Source organism: Nematostella vectensis, chromosome 10 (genome assembly GCF_932526225.1).
Source record: "Nematostella vectensis chromosome 10, jaNemVect1.1, whole genome shotgun sequence".
NCBI classification, from domain to species: domain Eukaryota; kingdom Metazoa; phylum Cnidaria; class Anthozoa; order Actiniaria; family Edwardsiidae; genus Nematostella; species Nematostella vectensis.
In genome coordinates, this window is record NC_064043.1 from 13,247,374 (window position 1) to 13,267,694 (window position 20,321).

Genomic DNA, 20,321 nt, shown 5'->3' on the forward strand with positions numbered 1-20,321 from the left:
CAAAACAAGATGGCAGCTCTGCTCCAGTTCAAAGACTGTCACAACCTTCGTCGTGTATTCAGCTAAATACCCGTTCTTTTCCTGTCGCAAGGGTATAAATCCAGCATTACTAGATAAAAGGGCTGATGTGCTAAGTCTGTGGCGGTCATGGGAAGTCTTGGTCAGTCAGGGATCGGAGTATGGACCTTTATCCCGTCCCCTCACCCGACCGGTCAATGCGGGACAAATGGACTCCCATTGACCCCAAACTCGATCGTGGTGATGGGCCGTTTCCAGGCCTTGAAAACTCTCTACCATCCACACATTTGTCAGTATCTTGATATTATCAGAGCGAAACACGGTAAGCGAAGACTTGATTATTTGTTATACTGATAAAAGAAGCCGCGGTAGGAGGGGGGGGGGGGGGGGGGGGGGTGTGTGCAGATTTTCAAAAACAAAGTTTTAAAAATCAGTTACTACATTTCACAATAAACTAGCATGGGCTTGCCAAGGGTAGATTACAATTAACTCTGATCAAATTTCATTATTCACAATGGACACCACAGGTTCCGCATCAGTGAAGGAACTGAACATGGTCCCTTTTCGTGATTTAACAAACTAAAAAGGCTGTTCACCACACTGTGTATCACGAAAATAACCCATATGTCTCTGTAAAAGGGAAGTGGTCTGATGGCAAAGATTTGTTCAATGCAATACAAGCAGATATCGATGATTGGAGTGTGTGCTTTGTGGGTGACAGGGGAATGCCAGTGCTGTAGCAGGCCTTGAAATATTGGACGGCACAATACAGAAACATTAAGAAAATATTGGATGGCACAGCTACACCCCTACTGGTCATTTCCTTATAATTTAAAAAAAATATTTTTGGTGCACGTGCCCCCAGTGCCTCACCCCCTGCTACTACTGCCCTGGATGTTTAAAGTAAATGGAACAGTTCTGGGGTGGATTCATGATGTGACACCACTTTATGTATTAGGGAAGGGAAATTTATGGAATTTAGCCCCCATACACCAAAGGGGGGGGGGGGGGGGGGGGTGGAAGAAGTACTTCATACCCTGGACCCCCACTGAAAAAGAAGCATAGCTTTCGTCTTTTTTTTACCAGAGCGATTGATTGTAGCAGAGGAGTACTATGAGGATAATCTTCTTGCAAGGATAACATCTGGATATCAGTTTAGGTGCGTACCCAGGGGAGAGGGGCGGGGTGCATACCCAGGGGAGAGGGGTGGGGTGCATACCCAGGGGAGAGGGGTGGGGTGCGTACCCAGGGGAGTGGGGTGGGGGGTGCATTCTAAGGCGAGAGGGGTGGGGTGCATACCCAGGGGAGAGGGGTGGGGTGTGTACCCAGGGGAGAGGGGTGGGGTGCATACCCAGGGGAGAGGAGTGGAATGCATATGCCTGGGAGAGGGGTGGGGTTTCCAAACCTTTATCTGAAAGTGATATTGTCACAGTTTCTACAATACTGTCCAACATCGTAAATGGCATCATTTGATGAAACTGTGTTTTCAAAGCATGGGTTTTCACTCCAAAGTGATTTATAATGTCTTACCTTTTTTTCTCCTCCAAAATTTCCATGATGCACAGGGCTGCCCCATGGCTTGCCAGTTGGCTAGGAAATTAAGCCAATTAGATATAGAACAGAATTAAGTCATCAATCAGCTGACTTTTTCTGTTTTTCTCTTGAAGACCCCCACCCCTCTTTCTCACAATACATTTGTCCTTGTAAAAAATCAAAGAATTGTGACCGAATATATTTCTTTGTAATTTGTAGTAATGCAGAGCTTGTGAATATTGCTTATGAAGTCATCCAAGCTCTTGCATACTTGAACAGAAAGGAAATTATTAGCAGAAATATCTCCCCAAGCAATATTTTGCTTGATGCAAAGGTAAATAGCTGGGCTCATTGATATTTGGACTGTGTTGAATGTGCTCAAAGAACTACTTTATTTAGATGTGGAAATATTTTAATACAACATATCATCAGATGAATTTGATCACATTTTTAAATAGGCTCTGCATATAGTCACTGCATATGGGTTTAGAAATATTGAAAGACAAGGACATATGGCATCTTGTTAATAAGTTTTAAACTCGAAAAATAAAATATCCTTATGTGAAAGCTTAAGATGGATGTAACAAGCTACAGTACTGACAGAAAGTAATGCAACCGAAGTTTCCCGAACGTCACTGTATATTCGGCGATAACATCCGTAATTCTCCGAAAAGTCGGCAGCGCCAAAATTCTCCGAAATATCGGTGAATTTTCACCTAAGCAAGGATTTTAGGCAAATGCTGTTCTAGCCGAATTTCGCCGAAATTTTGCCGTTCTAACTTTCGGATAGACTTATATGTACAGAAGAAACTGATGAGAATGTACGGACACTAATATTCTAATGTTGGTAAAGCGATTTCACAGAGCACAAGTTTTATTTTTCGTAGAGACAGAGGATTCTTCTTGATCGATTCTTCGATTCTCTGAACATACTGTAGTTTAATAAGAAAGTTTTCAGGGGAACCAAAGCACAAAATACATAGTCCCACAACTTGTTGCTCTCCAATGCCGCAGTCGTCTTTAAAACTTGTGCGTACGAGACACTCAAAGACACCACTACGCAAAATATCGCCTAAGTAGTACAAACGTTTTATTTCAAAGGAACTTCAAATCAAATAAACGGTTATGCGGAAATTTTGGATGGTGCAAAATGCCGAAAAAAACATAGCCGAAATTTTCGGGGAAGAATACCCGAATTTTCGGATTAGAACAATAGACAAATTTTTGGCGAAATTCGTCAGATTTTGGTTGTCTTATTTCTGTCAGTACTGTAAATAAAATGTGGATAATAATAATAATAATATATTTTATTAAAGCTTTTTGCAGTGTGACTGAATTACAGGCTATGTGCACAACTAAACTAATTCTAATTAAAGGGTTGAGATCTAACAGTAACAAATTTAGAAAAGCCATCTGTATTTACGGGGACAGGGTGAGACTTCCTTCCAGAACTGATTTTGTTATAAATCAGGTAAACCAGACTTACTAGGCTTAATCGTAGTTATAAATTTCTTACACTTATCCACACATCTGTCTTCTAAAGTCATGATGTTGGCTCATGCTAGGGCATCATGATCATTAAGATGTTCACAGAAGGTAAACCAGCAAAATTAACTTAGCCATATTCTATCGACAATCTGATCAGTGCAAGTAAATTAACACAATATCAGCAGATGGAACATTAAAAGGTTTTAGTTGCCGCAGAGCATAAAGCCTCCTGTTGGCTTAACATGGGTAAAGGTGGTGATAAATCACGGTGCAAAATAATTCCAATCCCTAACCTTAACACTCCTACACTAAAACAACAATTTTTTCTCACTTTTTGCCTTTGGCCTTTCTCCAACTACAGCTAACCTATCTTACCCTAGTTTTGTTAACTAGCTTATGTCTGTTTTGTGGAATGCTCACAGGCCAAAATGACATTATCTATAGAATTCTTAATAATGATGTCATTATTGCTTTATATAAAGGTCATTGTTTCTTTAGATAAAATGATGTCACTAATGCTATGAAGATAAAAATGTCACTGTTGCTATGGAGATAAAGATGTCATTTTTGCTTTAGAGATAATGATGCATCAATGCTGCTATAGAGATGATGATTTATTGTTGCTTTAGGGGAATGCCAAGTTGTCCAAGTTTGGCATTGATCACATGACTTTACATGGGTCCTTAGTTTATTTTCCTGTTGGGTAAGTTTTCTCTTTTATAATAAGGTTCTTCTTGTAAATTTTCTGCCTTTTTCTCTTTTATAATGTACTCTACTCTTGAAAACTTTCCTGTCTTTTCCCCTACAGAAGATACTTCTTGTAAACATTCCTGCCTTTTTTCTCCAATACAATGTACTACTTGTAAAAGTTCCTGCCTTTATCTCTTATATAGAAAACAATCAACTTTAAAATGCTGCAATTTATAGTTTGTTGCCATTTGCTTTTATTCAATGTGAATGCAAACAGCTTTGATAGGACAACTGGGGTAATTACAACCTCTTTATATGGTTCCCTTAATTTACCAGCAATGTGATATCCTTAATTGACCAACTATTATTTTATATCCTTAATTGATGAAAAATGTTGTGATAGATCTCCACAGTATTTGGCTCCTGAGGTTGTTGCTTCTGGGCCTGGTCTATCCTTGCTTTATGGTCCCTCAAGCCCTAAGGTATAACTTGACCTACATACCAAATGCAATCACATATTCATCAAGGTCAGACCTTTAAAAGTACATATTAAAAGTAACATTATTATAGACATAGTCCTAATGGCATTAGTTGTCATTATCATATAATTTTTTTCCCCTGCAGGTCGATGTTTGGTCATTAGGGATGGTTTTAGTCCATTTAATTATGGTGGGTACACTTGGACACCTTCATAATAACACTAAGATTTATAATAAGATATTAATATATAATTAATATATAATATATAATATAATATATTCACAATAAGATTTATAATTGTAAATGTCCTTATCATTATTAACTTTTGATTCAAGGGTTCTTTATGGCCAGGCTTGTCCGAGAGCTGTGATGTCGACATTATTTTTAAGAAAATCATGGACTTGGTGAAAACCCAAGCAGGTCAGGACACATTATTTTCTACCAAAGTTACAGTATAATGAGTTAAGAATCTCCTTCCCCTGGAAAGTCTCTGCAAACTTTTACAAAAAATGTATCGCATGAATCAGTAACATGTATGATCTCTTTCTAGAAACATTTGAGTCAGTTCTAAACATATTGGTAAATGAGCACAAAGCTCCTCATAAATTACAGGTCAGTATGGATTACAATCATTTCACAGAACCTTTGTCGCCTCTTTGTTGTTGTTATTAGTTTAAGGACAACCTAATAGATATTATGTCAGAAACAATTTCTTGTTTCTTAACTTAACAGAATCTCTCTGCTGAGCTTCTGTCTTTTCTTAAGTCCTGTCTTACTCCAAAGCCGACAGAAAGGTACTGTATGATTTATGAACCTATTCATTCAATGGACTAAAAGAGTTGCAATTTTATTCAAAACCCCTAGAACCAGTTCCACTTTCCCCGGATAACAAAATCATTTTATGATTTAAGGCCATCGCCCACTGAGCTCCTGGGCCATGAAGTATTTGCTAGTTTAAGGCAAAACAAGGTAAAATATTTTTGATGGTTTGTAATTAAGAAAAAGCAGAATTTGCTATTATTGCTTTTTATATTTGCTTTTTTCCCGTATAGGTTCCTACTCCATGTAGAATGCAGTATTTCTTAGCAACGGACCGCTCTGTGCATATGGAATTGTCAGATCTGTGCAGTGATAACCTTGAATATGGTAAGTGTAGTGTCATCAAGGAATGTGCAGCATTTTGTATGCAGCAATGGTTATCACAGTGAAAGAGATAGGACTGAAGGTACCGCCGTTTTGTATGCAGCAATGAATATCACAGTGAAAGAGATAGGACTGCAGGTTCCACCGTGCTGTATGCAGCAATGAATATCACAGTGAAAGAGATAGGACTGAAGGTACCACCGTGCTGTATGCAGCAATTAATATCACAGTGAAAGAGATAGGACTAAAGGTACCACCGTGCTGTATGCAGCAATGAATATCACAGTGAAAGAGATAGGACTGAAGGTACCACCGTGCTGTATGCAGCAATGAATATCACAGTGAAAAGATAGGACTGTAGATTCCACCGTGCTGTATGCAGCAATGAATATCACAGTGAAAGAGATAGGACTGAAGGTACCACCGTGCTGTATGCAACAATGAATATCACAGTGAAAAGATAGGACTGCAGGTTCCACCGTGCTGTATGCAGCAATGAATATCACAGTGAAAAGATAGGACTGCAGGTTCCACCGTGCTGTATGCAGCAATGAATATCACAGTGAAAAGATAGGACTGCAGGTTCCACCGTGCTGTATGCAGCAATGAATATCACAGTGAAAGAGATAGGACTGAAGGTACCACCGTGCTGTATGCAGCAATGAATATCACAGTGAAAGAGATAGGACTGTATGTACCACCGTGCTGTATGGTACACTATTACTCTTGTTCCTTTGAGTTCTCTTATAAACTGTTTCTGTTCATAGGTGAGACTGAAAGTGAAGATTTGCTTGCTGAGAGGTCAGGATACACCGCCTTCATTTTAACCATTTTCTTAAACTGGGAGACTAAAACAATGTGTTATTTTAGAAAATTTATAAGTACCTTTGAATACGCAACCAAAATTTTGTTTTGAGCCATTATGAAATATAAATATATTATTTGATATTTAATTGCAAGTAAATGTTTAATGTACTGCATATTCCCTTGTAAATTTTGATGCAGGCCACTTGGAGAAGTTTACCATCTTTGGTCACTAGCTGGCGGTGATCTGGAGGGGGAATTAAAGAAGCGAGGACTCATCAAGACCAAGCCACCAATACTTTCACTTCCAAAGTAAGCAGTCTCTTTATCCTTCTGTCTCTCTTTTTCTTCACTTTCTCTTCTCTCTTTCTACATAGCTGTATTGTTGCCTGTCTGTCTTTCTGTTAGTCTGTTCGCCAACAACATTATTTCGTTTCTCTAAATTTCAGTATATTTCTTCACACTGGTGAGGAATTTGGAGCCGAGAAAGATAAGATCCTTCTTCTAGATGAAACAACTGTTCCGTTATCTCTCCTGCAGTTACGGGAGGTAGGTTCTATTTATTATCATTGACAGGCATGGTTATCAGCTCTAGCTCAGTATGTCTGCACTGGAAGATCGTCATCAGCTATAGGTGCAGATATCTACTGATGCCTCATCATCAGCTATAGGTGCAGATATCTACTGATACCTCATAATCAGCTATAGGTGCAGATATCTATTGATACCTCATAATCAGCTATACAGTAGGTGCAGATATCTACAGATACCTGATCATCAGCTATAGGTGCAGATATCTACTGATACCTCATAATCAGCTATAGGTGCAGATATCTATTGATACCTCATAATCAGCTATATGTAGGTGCAGATATCTACAGATACCTGATCATCAGCTATAGGTGCATATATCTACTGATACCTCATCATCAGCTGTAGGTGAAGATATCTACTGATACCTCATCATCAGCTATAGGTGCAGATATCTACTGATACCTCATCATCAGCTATAGGTGCAGATATCTACTGATACCTCATCCTCAGCTATAGGTGCAGATATCTACTGATACCTGATCATCAGCTATAGGTGCAGATATCTACTGATGCCTCGTTATCAGCTATAGGTGCATATATCTACTGATACCTCATCATCAGCTATAGGTGCAGATATCTACTGATACCTCATCATCAGCTATAGGTGCAGATATCTACTGATACCTCATCATCAGCTATAGGTGCAGATATCTACTGATGCCTCATCATCAGCTATAGGTGCAGATATCTACTGATGCCTCATCATCAGCTATAGGTGCAGATATCTACTGATGCCTCGTTAACAGCTATAGGTGCAGATATGTACTGATGCCTCATCATCAGCTATAGGTGCAGATATCTACAGATACCTGATCATCAGCTATAGGTGCAGATATCTACTGATGCCTCATCATCAGCTATAGGTGAAGATATCTACTGATGCCTCATCATCAGCTATAGGTGAAGATATCTACTGATACCTCATCATCAGCTATAGGTGCAGATATCTACTGATACCTGATCATCAGCTATAGGTGCAGATATCTACAGATACCTCATCATCAGCTATAGGTGCAGATATCTACTGATGCCTCATCATCAGCTATAGGTGAAGATATCTACTGATACCTCATCATCAGCTATAGGTGCAGATATCTACTGATACCTGATCATCAGCTATAGGTGCAGATATCTACAGATACCTGATCATCAGCTATAGGTGCAGATATCTACAGATACCTGATCATCAGCTATAGGTGCAGATATCTACTGATGCCTCATCATCAGCTATAGGTGCAGATATCTACAGATACCTCATCATCAGCTATAGGTGCAGATATCTACTGATACCTGATCATCAGCTATAGGTGCAGATATCTACTGATACCTCGTTATCAGCTATAGGTGCAGATATCTACAGATACCTGATCATCAGCTATAGGTGCAGATATCTATTGATGCCTCGTTATCAGCTATAGGTGCAGATATCTACTGATACCTCATCATCAGATATGGATAATGATAATTTTTTATACAGGATAAACTTTATCGGGCTTTTATATTTTTATATTTATATATTTTTTATAGTTGTAAAAGTAATTATATATATTGTAAATAGTTCGTAAATTCAGCCTACGGGCTGCAACGCAAATTTATTAGTAAACTATCTACCTCATCATCAGCTATAGGTACTGATATCTACTGATGCCTCATCATCAGCTATGGATAATGATAAATTTTTATACAGGATTAACTTTATTGGGCTTTTATATTTTTATATTTATACATTTTTTATAGTTGTAAAAGTAATTATATATATTGTAAATAGTTTGTAAACTCAGCCTACGGGCTGCAACTTAAATTTATTATTAAACTATCTACCTCATCATCAGCTATAGGTACTGATATCTACTGATGCCTCACAGTCAGCTGTAGGTGCAAATATCTACTAAGGCCTTATCGTCAGATATCTATCGTCATTTGTCCCCTTGCGTCTCTCTCGCTTGGAGTGCTTTCATCAAGGGTGTGGTTATGAAGGCACTAAGCTGAACTCCCCTCACTGTTACAATTTTTGTTATTCTCTGCAGAGGCTAAGACACCTTGATGAGGCTGTTTATTATCCACTAATCGAAGAAGACGAGTGAGTATTTTATTGAAAATACCACTAAGCTTATTGCATTTTTGTAACGATGGTACTGTAACTGCCTTGTTAACGGAAAACATGTGCTATCGTTTTTAGGCAGGCAAACGCCTGCGAGGGAAGCTAACTTTGAAGTAGAAGTTGATGAGTTGTTTGGGTTTTGATTGACTGCTTAGCAGCCGCTCTTGTCACGCACGTCTTCCTTTCAACCTTGTAGGGAAGGCGTGCGTGACACTATAACCAGCGCTAAGTTGACTAGTTTTTATTCAATGCAATGTGTATTTTTCTAGCAACTGCACTAGTGTGCAAGTAGCAACTATGTTATCATGCAAATAACAGTTCGTGAGAGTGAATTCCTAAGAGGTTTGCCGAGAATGTTAGCCCTCGGAAAGACTTTTGGTTTCATCGTTTAGATGCATTAGCTAAGAATAACTTATAAAGAAGCAGATATATGAAGCTATTTTGGGGTTTATCAAACAATTTCTACATATTGGTACATAACAAATTCTTAGACGGCTTGGATAAATTAATTCGACCACGGCTGTGTAAGCTGTAGTTTGGCATACGTCAAATTATCTTCTTACAAAATGTTTGCAGTATGTGCTGACTCGCACGCGCGTTACTTGTTAAAATCTGTTAACTATTTCTGTGACAATTCTCTCAGTCCTGCGAGCAAGACTGCAATGTTGGACTCTGCCGAGCTTCCCCTGGTCATACGGGAGAGAACTGTTGACTATCAGGTACATGGTTTCCATTACTTCATTTATATCATCGCCTTTCTGAGAACGCCATTTGCATCAAACAGAAAGAGACATCTTTCAGTCTCATGTCCGCCTGTTCGTCTGTCTGACTGTCTGACTGTCTTTCTGTTTCTCTGTCTCTTTGTCTGTCTTTTTGTATCTGGTTCTCTTCCCCATGTCTGTCTCTCCGTTCCTTTCAGTCCGTTTGTCTGTCTCTGGCTCTGTCTACCTTTCTGTCTTGTCCTGTCTCACTGTCTGTCTTGATCTGTCTTTACTTGTCCGCCTAACTGTCGGTCCTGCGTTAGTTTCACAGGGTTGTCCTCTTCCAAAGACTCCTTTTGGTACGTACTGTTCAAAATTTAAACGTGACACTATAAGCTAGTTTAGAATTCAAATGTTTGCTTTTGCACTGTGTTGCAGGGATACCCGTATACAAGAGATCGGCTCGTGCGAGAGGCGCGTGCCGATATACCCCCTATGCTAAGGGGACAGATTTGGGCTGCACTACTCGGTGTACAGGTTCGTTGATTGTTTCATTCTTTTATCTGTTAGCAGGTATTTTATTGGTTTTGTGATTATTTGTTTTGAGTAGGGTGATATTCAGGCCACCTACAATGCAATCGACAAAGAGTCCACCTCTAATGCGGATAGACAGGTAAGTGGACACTCTGTTGCCATAACTGTAAAGCACGCAGCAGAAGGGGCTTGATTAAGCGAGGTTTCAAAACAGTGAACCAAGCCATAAATGAGAGGCAAGCAGTAAAAGGGGGTTGAAAAAGCGGTCAATCATAAGGCATACAGAGGTTTGAAAACAGTGAACCAAGCCATAAATATGACGCGGGCAACTGGAGGGGTTTCATAAAGAGCCATTTATGGCACAAAGTGGTTTCAATAGCAGGACAAAGGTTTTATAACTTGAAGTGGAGTTTCTGTTATTATTGTAGTGGTAAGCCCCTCTCGCCTGCGTACTTTAGGTAACCTGGGATTCCTACAGAAGATCTTATCTTATCTAGATTTTCTATTTGTTACGCTGTTTTAGCTTGAGCAAATTAGTTAAACTGAAAGGCCCCACAATGACACAGTGATATCAATACTACCATCAGCTCACCCAAGTCTTCTTACCTCCACCCCCACAATTCCCCTCCCCCTCAAATCATCACGACTCTTCTAACCCACCCCCTTCTCCTTCACCTTTAGGTATACCGAACATTAGCTTTTCCAACTTGTTTTTAGATAGAAGTGGACATCCCGCGCTGTCATCAGTACGACCAGCTGCTCTCGTCACCTACAGCGCATGCAAAGTTCAAACGCGTCCTAAAGGCCTGGGTCGTGTCGCACCCAAACCTCGGCTACTGGCAAGGTATAACAAGCCACACTGTCAAAAGAAGACAGCCAGAACATCAGTTGGGTGCCTAAACTGCTTCCGGCCATGTCACAATGTCCACAAAACAAAAGTCAGTGTACAGTTGTATGCCCGCCTTGAGTTGGTGAAATCTTCATCGTAATGCATCACTAAACCAGCTCCTTCTTCCTAATTTATTATAAAAATCAATTTGGTGGAAGAAACTGCCTGAGTGACGCATCTATTCCTTTTCAATGAGTGTTGAGTAGTAAAGAAGGCCAATCTCGCCGCCATTTTTTGCTCCCGCTCAATGCCGAGTCACACAAGGCATCCATTTCCATCGGCGAATTCAAGCGAGTAACCAAGATGTTTTTAACCGAATATCGTCAATAACGTATCTTACTTACGTCAGTTACCGTTTTATGTATTTTCAATTATAAAATATAACAAAGGAGTGGTTGATCGACATTTTTTTAACTCCCCGATGGGGTTCCTGCGGTGTTTCATATGACATAAAAAGATATGGCTGTGTGTTTTTCACACCATTTGTATCACCGATGTTGTTTCGGCTAACTCAGGTCATGGTGGCTGCCTCCTTTCAAGCTGGATTCTTCAGTTTTTCCACAGAATTCAGACACATCTCTCTTGGGATACTTACTGGATTTGTTTCCTATCTAGACACATTTCCCATTAAATACTAACTAAACTGGTTGCTTCAGATTTCCCATTAAATACTAACTAAACTGGTTGCTTCAGATTTCCCATTAAATACTAACTAAACTGGTTGCTTCAGATTTCCCATTAAATACTAACTAAACTGGTTGCTTCAGATTTCCCATTAAATACTAACTAAACTGGTTGCTTCAGATTTCCCATTAAATACTAACTAAACTGGTTGCTTCAGATTTCCCATTAAATACTAACTAAACTGGTTGCTTCAGATTTCCCATTAAATACTAATTAAACTGGTTACTTCAGATTTCCCATTAAATACTAACTAAACTGGTTGCTTCAGATTTTCCATTAAATACTAACTAAACTGGTTGCTTCAGATTTCCCATTAATTACTTACTGAACTGGTTTCTTCGTATTTCCTATTGAATGCTTACTGAACTGATTTCTTCGTATTTCCCATTGAATACATACTAAACTATTTTCACCAATTCCATTGAATACAAAGTAAACTGATTTCTTCGTACTTTTCGTTTAATACTAACTTAACTGGTTTCTTCGTATTTCCCGTTGAATACAAACTAAACTATTTTCACCAATTCCATTGAATACTAACTTAACTGGTTTCTTCGTATTTCCCATTGAATACAAACTAGACTATTTTCACCAATTCCATTGAATACTAAGTGAACTGATTTCTTCGTACTTTTCATTTAATACTAACTCAACTGATTTCCCGTTGAATAATTACTGAACAGGTTTCCTCTCTCCAGGACTAGACTCTCTCTGCGCACCATTCCTTTCCCAGCATTTCAATGACGAAGGTACGTCATATGTGCATGGTTCCACATATAGATCACGTGTTGGCATGATCACGGGGCAAGTTATCAGAGGCCACGCGATTTGCACATGGTTCTTTTATAGGTTAGGTGATGGGTCGATAATCACACCACCCGAAACTTACTTTAGCCATCTTTGATCTAGCTCCCGGGGTACCTCTGGTTTTTTTTTTACAAAATGGCGTCGACGCTACCCTACATAAAGAGTCCTGTTTGTGGTATCTTGAAGAGTTCTTAGCGGCCGTGATCGTTCTGTTAGCAGTATACCGCCAACTAGATGCTATCTTTGTTGGATAAGCACGAGATTTATCTATCATGCCTGAGTAGCAGCGTGGCTTCAGTAATCACACTCTTTTTTTCAGCTCTGGCCTACGCATGTTTGACGGCGTTCATCCCCAAGTACCTATACAACTTCTTCCTCAAAGACAACGCCCCCATAATACAAGGTATCACCAACATCACACATTACAACAATACCTTTAACGCACATTAGCGACAGAGTGCTTTAATTTTTCTCTTGTAGAATACCTTGCAGTCTTTTCTCAGCTGATCGCGTTTCACGATCCAGAGCTTTTTAGTCACATGCACAAGATCGGCTTCATACCGGAGGTAATCGCGAACGGGATACGACACACATGAGACAAACTGTCGGGTCATTCTCGGGATACGTCACACACTCGGGGCGTATTGTCGGGTCATGCTCGGGATAAGTGACACTCGGGACGTACTGTCGGGTCATGCTCGGGATATAGGACGCATAAGGGACGTACTGTTGGGTCATGCTCGGGATACGTGACACACTCGGGACGTACTGTCGGGTCATGCTCGGAATATGTGACACACACCGGACGTACTGTCGGGTCAAGCTCGGGATGCGGGTCATACGAGGTGCACTAAATCCGGCGTACTCTTTAAAGACGTAATTAATTTGACGCCTAGAACGTAGCCGTTCCCTTTATTCCCATGAACTTTGTGTTACCCATGCCAAAACATTAGCCATTTTCAATTAAATACCTGCTTCACATTTCTTTGTTTTCGATCCGGAATCCTGTGACGCTCAAAGGGATACGGTTTCTAGATCGTCTTGGAATTAGATATAGAAACTGGATCTTCGTAAACGTCCTTCTTTTAAGTAGTGAAGAACCTACTGAGAGCAGCTCATCCGACCTACTATTTGTTTACCACTTACTTCATTTATCATGTTACTATAAGGCCGTATGAAAATATGTTTTTGTTTCTTAGTAGGTAAAGGGAATCGTAACGGAGAATGCAATTTTGTTTGTTTACCATCTTACTTTGTTTGTCACTTTTCTTTGTTTCTTTGTTCCGCTTTTGTTTGTTTCTGTCATTCAAAAACTCTCTTGTGAGCCATATTTAAGATAATAATGTCGTTCCAAAATAAAGAGTAGCGTTTGTGGTGTAGCATAATAACACTTTTTAATTTTCTTTCAGCTGTATGCGATCCCCTGGTTTCTGACTATGTTTTGTCGTAAGTAACCAGCTACGTCATCATTTAGCACACTTTGTTGTGACTACATTAAAGCATAACCATTTTAAACTGCACAAAGTCTGCTACACATTGAAAGAAATCTACTTCAAGCCCATGTGTAACAAATGTAAATTTCTTTAGCCAAAAACGGGGTGTGTATAATTATTTGTTGTATGTACAGTGAAGACCGCTGGAGACATGTATGCCCTGAACACACATGGCTATCGCAGGGAACCTCATTCCGTGTTCACGAAATTCAATTTCGGACAAGACTTGAAGCCCTTACATAGTAAAAAAAGTAAAAGTTTGTTCGGTTGTCATTGCATGTATCCTCCCTCGCTTACTCACTCCGGCATGTTCTACCTTCCCCTCACTTCTTACTCATCACGGCATGTTCTACCTTCTCCTGACATCTTACTCACCCCGGCATGTTCTACCTTCTCCTCACATCTTACTCACCCCGGCATGTTATACTTTCTCCTCATAACTTACTCACCCCGGCATGTTCTACCTTCTCCTTACATCTTACTCACCCCGGCATGTTCTACCTTCTCCTCACATCTTACTCATACCGGCATGTTCTACCTTCTCCTCACATCTTACTCACCCCGGCATGTTCTACCTTCTCCTCACATCTTATTCACCCCGGCATGTTCTACCTTCTCCTCACATCTTTCTCATCCCGGCATGTTATACCTTCTCCTCACATCTTACTCGCCACGGCATATTCTATCTTCTCCTCATATCTTACTCGCCACGGCATATTCTACCTTCTCCTCATATCTTACTCGCCACGGCATGTTCTACCTTCTCCTCATAACTTACTCACCCAGGCATGTTCTACCTTCTCCTCACTTCTTACTCACCCCGGAACATTCTACCTTCTCCTCACATCTTACTCGCCACGGCATGTTCTACCTTCTCCTCATATCTTACTCGCCACGGCATGTTCTACCTTCTCCTCACATTTTACTCATACCGGCATGTTCTACCTTCTCCTCACATCTTACTCACCCCGGCATGTTCTACCATCCCCTCACATCTTACTCATCCCGGCATGTTCTACCTTCCCCTCACATCTTACTCATCCCGGCATATTTTACCTTAGCCTCATATCTTACTCATCCCGGCAAATTCTACCTTCTCCTCACATCTTACTCGCCACGGCATGTTCTACCTTCTCCTCACATCTTACCCACCCCGGCATGTTCTACCTTCTCCTCACATCTTACTCACCCCGGCATGTTCTACCTTCTCACATTTTACTCACCTGGGCGGTTAGTTCACATCCTCCTAAGATCTTGACTACACTGTGCCATTCATATCATTAAGATGTACTCATGCCACTCTGGTTCTCAGGCGATCACGGGGACTTGTCAATCTGGCAAGCAGAATTCGTCTCGTCTTTTTTATAAGCTAAATGCATGCCTTCGTAAACCGCATTTCTCGGTTACGTAAGTCACGTGTCACACTCATACACAACGTGATATTTCTTTGTTGTCATTATCTGCTGACTAGATTATTTTATATCAGTTTTGGGTATTTCTTTTACCGTTTTCCTGTCGTTTTTTTTGTCTGCGTAATGTGCTGTGAATCCGTCATCAATTAAATCTTGGTTAAGAATTCGTTAAGGCCATTCCCTGGCGATATGTAATTTCCTGAAGAAAGACATTTTCTAGGCGCCTCTAGGCAGTATTTGTGTTTTCCATTGACTTTGTTTTATATCAATGCACAAAAGGCAATTGGATACTTTTTATGACTTAAAACCTCCAGGGTGATAAGACTACGACTTACCTACGATTTTCGCGTGAAGAAAAAATTTGATTGTCAGTAGACACATCTTAATACCACAGACATATCAAGGGCGTCGTACTAAATTGAAGCTCTAGATATATTATTGATCTCCTATCTTCTTAGATAGTCCTGGCATTTTTCCCCTTGGTATGGCATCTAATCCTTCTGCATACTAATGGTGACATTTGTGGTTTGATAGAAAAAGTGGCAGTAATAGGATATTTCATTAAAATAAAGTTATTGTTATATTTTGCGCCTCGCTTGGCAGCAGTATTCCTCAGAAGTCCTCTTATGGTGAGGTTGTATGTATTTCCGCATTGTAATAATATCTACGCGCGTGCCCTCGTCTTTAGACCATTCTTGGAGCTCTTTGGGAAGCTGGGCACACTAATAGTCGGCGTAAAAAAGCGGAAAAACATATTACCTAGGGTGGATCATTATGCTAAGTGGCCATCGATTCTCGTTAAATCCCTATAGTAATTTGACATCTTTTATTCTATTAAAGAATCACATTACACCTTCATTTTCCCCTTTGGCCAAACGCCAAGTGAAGTATACTATGTGAATAAATATTGAAGAAGTTAGACGTCTATTATCACTGCGACCGCGTAACCAAGATCCTACTAGAACAAAGCTGTTAGGTGCAATCGAAACATTACATTCATACAAAACGGCGCTCCTGCTCACACATGTTAGGTCACTCAGCCACGGCCAAATTTCTTAGAAAAAAACTCACCTGACCTAAACCCATAGGAAATGTTTAGAGCGTTTTGGACAAGTCAACGAGGTCCACCGACGACGACAATGAACTAAATAGGCGCGTCAGTTCTGCTTGGCGAAGTGTGGGTACAATACAGGGACTCACTTTATACCCAAGCTCATTTAAAGTGTAATAAAGAACAAGGGCGGACACTGTATATTGATCCTTACATTCACAGACTACATTTAGTAATTTTGTTATAGACGTGATAATTGTCACGCTACCTTTTTGTAAGACTTTTATAAACCAATTAAAACAAGTGCGCGAACTTTTCATCCACTCTGTATACACCTATTTCAATAAAGGTTGTCAGTGCGAGCGGCGTATGGTAATTGCCTAATGGCAGTTCTACCACCGAAAGGTGTTTATCGGTAGCAATTATTTGTAAAAATAAAGGTGATAAACAAACGCAAGCGACATCGAACCATATTAATATGGTCGGTCGTAGCACTGCCATTTGTCAATGACAATTTGCCATTTGCACTGACAACATTTTTTAAAATAGGTGTATTTCAGTGGTGAAATGAACTCAAGTCGTGGTGAGATGCAATCAGTCCTACAGTAACAATCTGTATTGAAAATTTAAATCAATAAAAACTTTAATTAAAACAATCGAAATCAATAAAACCAAATTCGAAAATAGTTTTGGAAATCGCGCACACGTTTTTTAGCCCTTAGGGACAGGGACTCTGCAAAGAGTCAATGAAACCCCTCTGAAGTAGCAAGGTTAAATAAATATAGGATAGGGTCTTTTAAAAGCATGTTTATAGCCGCGTATTCGTTGTTGCGCGACCGCGAGAAATTCAAAAAACAATTCTCGTCTTGAAATAACGAATAGTCAACCATACCACCGAGGTTAATCAATTTCCCCGCTGTGTGCAGTCAAATGATTTATGACGCGACAGTGAAAACATGAAAAACATCGATTGGTTTAGACGGTTGATTGCCTACGCGCTATTACCAAACGAGACAAGGATTTTGTACAAGCCGAGGTCGCACAACAACGAATTTGGCTATAACGAAAAATTCCAAGTATATATTACACTTGCGAAATTTTCTACAGAATATTTTCGAAAATATTATTTTTGACTTATTTAATATTTATTTTTTTGACCATTGACTTGTGTTCTATTCTCCCTAGACGTCTTCCCTCTTCACAAGATTTACCATTTGTGGGACACCCTGTTGCTTGGCAACTCTTCATTCCCACTATGCATTGGGGTCGCCATCCTGCAGCAGCTGCGAGACCAGCTATTGTCTTTTGGATTCAATGAATGTATCCTACTGTTTTCAGACATGCCAGGTAAGTCGAACTTGTGTTAAGAAACCTTCCCTCCTCCCCTTCCCCTTGTTTTTACTGGGGACCTTATGCAACGATGACGGTGACGGCAAGGAGAATGAGACAAATATAATGGACAATTTTTTTTATGAATTTTACCTTTTCATATAGTTCTAAAAAGTAATGATAAGTCCAGAACCTTATTTTTACCATAGCGAACGTCCCCGTCCTTGTTTCAGACATGCGTCCATTTCAGAGTGCATTTGACGTCTGGCTCTTCGAGTTTTATTAGTGTTTTCTACAGTCGCCGTCCCATTTGCATAAGGTCCCTATTATTAGGGACGACGACGGCAACAGTTGAAAATTCAAAGAGCCAGACGTGAAATGTACGTTGAAATGGACTCTGTCTGATATATTTCAGCCGTTTTTGGCGGTCTATCTAGCTAGTCCGGGAGTCAGTTACAATAAAAAAATTTTTTGTTTACTTTGAGAGCTGACAAAGTTTTGACCTTTCTAAGTTAAAGTAATGTCAATGTAAGTTCATGTTCGGGTGGCAGTAAGACTGTTATTTGGGCCAACCCCCCAAAATCGTCACGTTTAAATTTCCTCCTTCGCGCTCTGTATGGCCGCCATTTTTTAGACTGAAATCTCATGAATAACAAAAGAATTTCCAAATAAGATCGAGAACCAGTTGCCTTCAAATCCCTTAGATTACTGGCTGACTAACACCAGCCTGATTTTAACCCACCTATGTTATTCAAGAATGATTAATAAACATTTTTAGATAAATGGTTTAATTCTGGTCATCTTTGCAAACAACACTTTTTAGCAATTTATTTCGAAATTTAGCTCAAAGCATGAAAGGTTTTTTGGGGATCACGTTCTCCCTGCCGTCGCTGACTTTCCTTTCCCCCTCAGATATTGGTATCTAACACATTGCTCAAAGCTGGCTCCTGCCCCCTCCCCCCTAGGTATCGATATCGAGCGCGTTGTGCGGGATTCCAAGAAGATCTTCTCGTGGACGCCTCGCACTGCCGCCATGAGACGATATGAGTACGCCGTCGCTACATCCAAATCTAAGCCGGTAAGCACTTTTGAGTTTTTCTTTTCCTTTCATCTCTGCCTCTTATACACCTATTTCAAATGAGGTTGCATTTGAGAATCCATGTGTCGTTACCCCCAGTTATTCATGGGTAGCGTATAAATGGTTAAATCCTGGTATCTGAAAGTCATTTGATAAAGTTCACAGTAACAGGAAGAAGAATTCTACAACTTTGAAAGCCTGGATTTGCTTTTATTTACGCCTATTTTCTTATCTATTTGATACCCATGAAGCACTGCGGGTCACGATACACAGATTCCCAAGTACAAACTATCATCATTTTATTCTCACATCGTTACGTACCTTTTCTCTCTGTCTCAGAGGAGAAGTACCTTTTAAATCCAAATCATTATTTTATTCTCACATCACTATTTTACTCTCCTCTCTGTCACCCAGGAGAAAGATTTCTTGTCACTCAAAGACCTCAAGGCGGAGGTGTGTCCGCGCGTCTCTGCGCAAGATCTAGTCCACATCATGGAGTTAGGGGAGAATTCCTGGACTACAAGCAGCACCTCTCCCAGGAAGAAGCCACGTGGGATAGTGGTAGACGTGCGCACGCCCGACGAGTATCCTTTTCGCCTCTATTAACTGGGCAACTTTAAAGTGGTTACCCTACATTAAGCGGACACTTGCCCATGTCCAAAAATACGCTATTGTTTACCACAGTATTTTTTAGTGTAAATTTCGAGTTTGATACTTGGATAACAATATTTGATTTGGGTTTTGCGACTGTTTGTCTACTAGAAGTCAACAACTCTTAAATGCGATTTTTCTACTTCGGGTCCTAAATAAGTACTGAATTATTTCATTAGTTGTTAATGCTAACTTTGTTTTTTAACAAGGTAGGTCTTATGATAATTATTATGAAAATTTATTTTTAAGTAAAAACAAAAACTAGACTTTCCTTGTCATCAGACAACATCAGCGATTTTGGAACAGGTTATCTAAAGGGTCTAACAATCCTTGCCCCCGACAAGGTTTCATAATTTTTGTTGACATACTTAACTTAGACCCAGACTGCACCGCGGACAGATCACTGGTAATGTAAACATACCATTCAACCAGGCCTTCACTGAAGACGGAACTCTTGCTCAGTCTCCCGCTGCCGCCACCTTGGCGACTTTCAAGGGCAAGATAGTGGTTATTATGGGAAACAAGACTAACTATCCCGCTAAGGTTAGATTCGCACGCAGAATATATAAACATACAGAACTCACGTATAACGGGCTTCCTTCAAAGGGACCTTTCCTCCATGGGTTGAATAACATTGTTTCAGAGCTCTGTCGCCGTGTAGTTCCTGTGCGTTGTCTGCTGTTTTAAGGCCTGTTTTTTCGACAATCCTCATTAGTGGGTCTAACGGCCGTCGTGACTATGAAATGGCTTCCATGACTGGAATAGCCAATGATCTGTTTTTTACCTTTTTACCTTGCCTGGTTACTCACAGGTCTCTGTGTGCTAAGTGTATTATGTCATG

At 40.0% G+C, this 20,321-nt stretch overlaps 1 protein-coding gene across 2 annotated transcripts in view; it reads left to right on the plus strand.

The window, feature by feature from the left end:
- LOC5512484 (TBC domain-containing protein kinase-like protein) overlaps positions 1-20,321 on the plus strand; it is a 21,110-nt gene continuing 789 nt past the window's right edge. The window contains exons 1-28 of one of the 2 annotated variants that reach the window (XM_048733747.1): positions 1-340; positions 1,105-1,177; positions 1,771-1,885; positions 3,669-3,742; positions 4,133-4,211; positions 4,354-4,398; positions 4,545-4,629; positions 4,760-4,821; positions 4,942-5,003; positions 5,121-5,178; positions 5,262-5,355; positions 6,120-6,153; positions 6,358-6,468; positions 6,606-6,705; positions 8,778-8,830; positions 9,495-9,570; positions 9,876-9,911; positions 9,991-10,089; positions 10,163-10,225; positions 10,804-10,930; positions 12,358-12,408; positions 12,786-12,869; positions 12,947-13,032; positions 13,876-13,912; positions 17,608-17,769; positions 18,717-18,829; positions 19,244-19,413; positions 19,864-20,023. In XM_048733747.1, coding sequence (XP_048589704.1) covers positions 148-340; positions 1,105-1,177; positions 1,771-1,885; positions 3,669-3,742; positions 4,133-4,211; positions 4,354-4,398; positions 4,545-4,629; positions 4,760-4,821; positions 4,942-5,003; positions 5,121-5,178; positions 5,262-5,355; positions 6,120-6,153; positions 6,358-6,468; positions 6,606-6,705; positions 8,778-8,830; positions 9,495-9,570; positions 9,876-9,911; positions 9,991-10,089; positions 10,163-10,225; positions 10,804-10,930; positions 12,358-12,408; positions 12,786-12,869; positions 12,947-13,032; positions 13,876-13,912; positions 17,608-17,769; positions 18,717-18,829; positions 19,244-19,413; positions 19,864-20,023 — 2,502 coding nt within the window. In that variant the 5' untranslated portion in view covers positions 1-147. The remainder of the gene's footprint in view (positions 341-1,104; positions 1,178-1,770; positions 1,886-3,668; positions 3,743-4,132; positions 4,212-4,353; positions 4,399-4,544; positions 4,630-4,759; positions 4,822-4,941; positions 5,004-5,120; positions 5,179-5,261; positions 5,356-6,119; positions 6,154-6,357; positions 6,469-6,605; positions 6,706-8,777; positions 8,831-9,494; positions 9,571-9,875; positions 9,912-9,990; positions 10,090-10,162; positions 10,226-10,803; positions 10,931-12,357; positions 12,409-12,785; positions 12,870-12,946; positions 13,033-13,875; positions 13,913-17,607; positions 17,770-18,716; positions 18,830-19,243; positions 19,414-19,863; positions 20,024-20,321) is intronic. The other variant, XM_048733746.1, reaches the window with a different exon arrangement.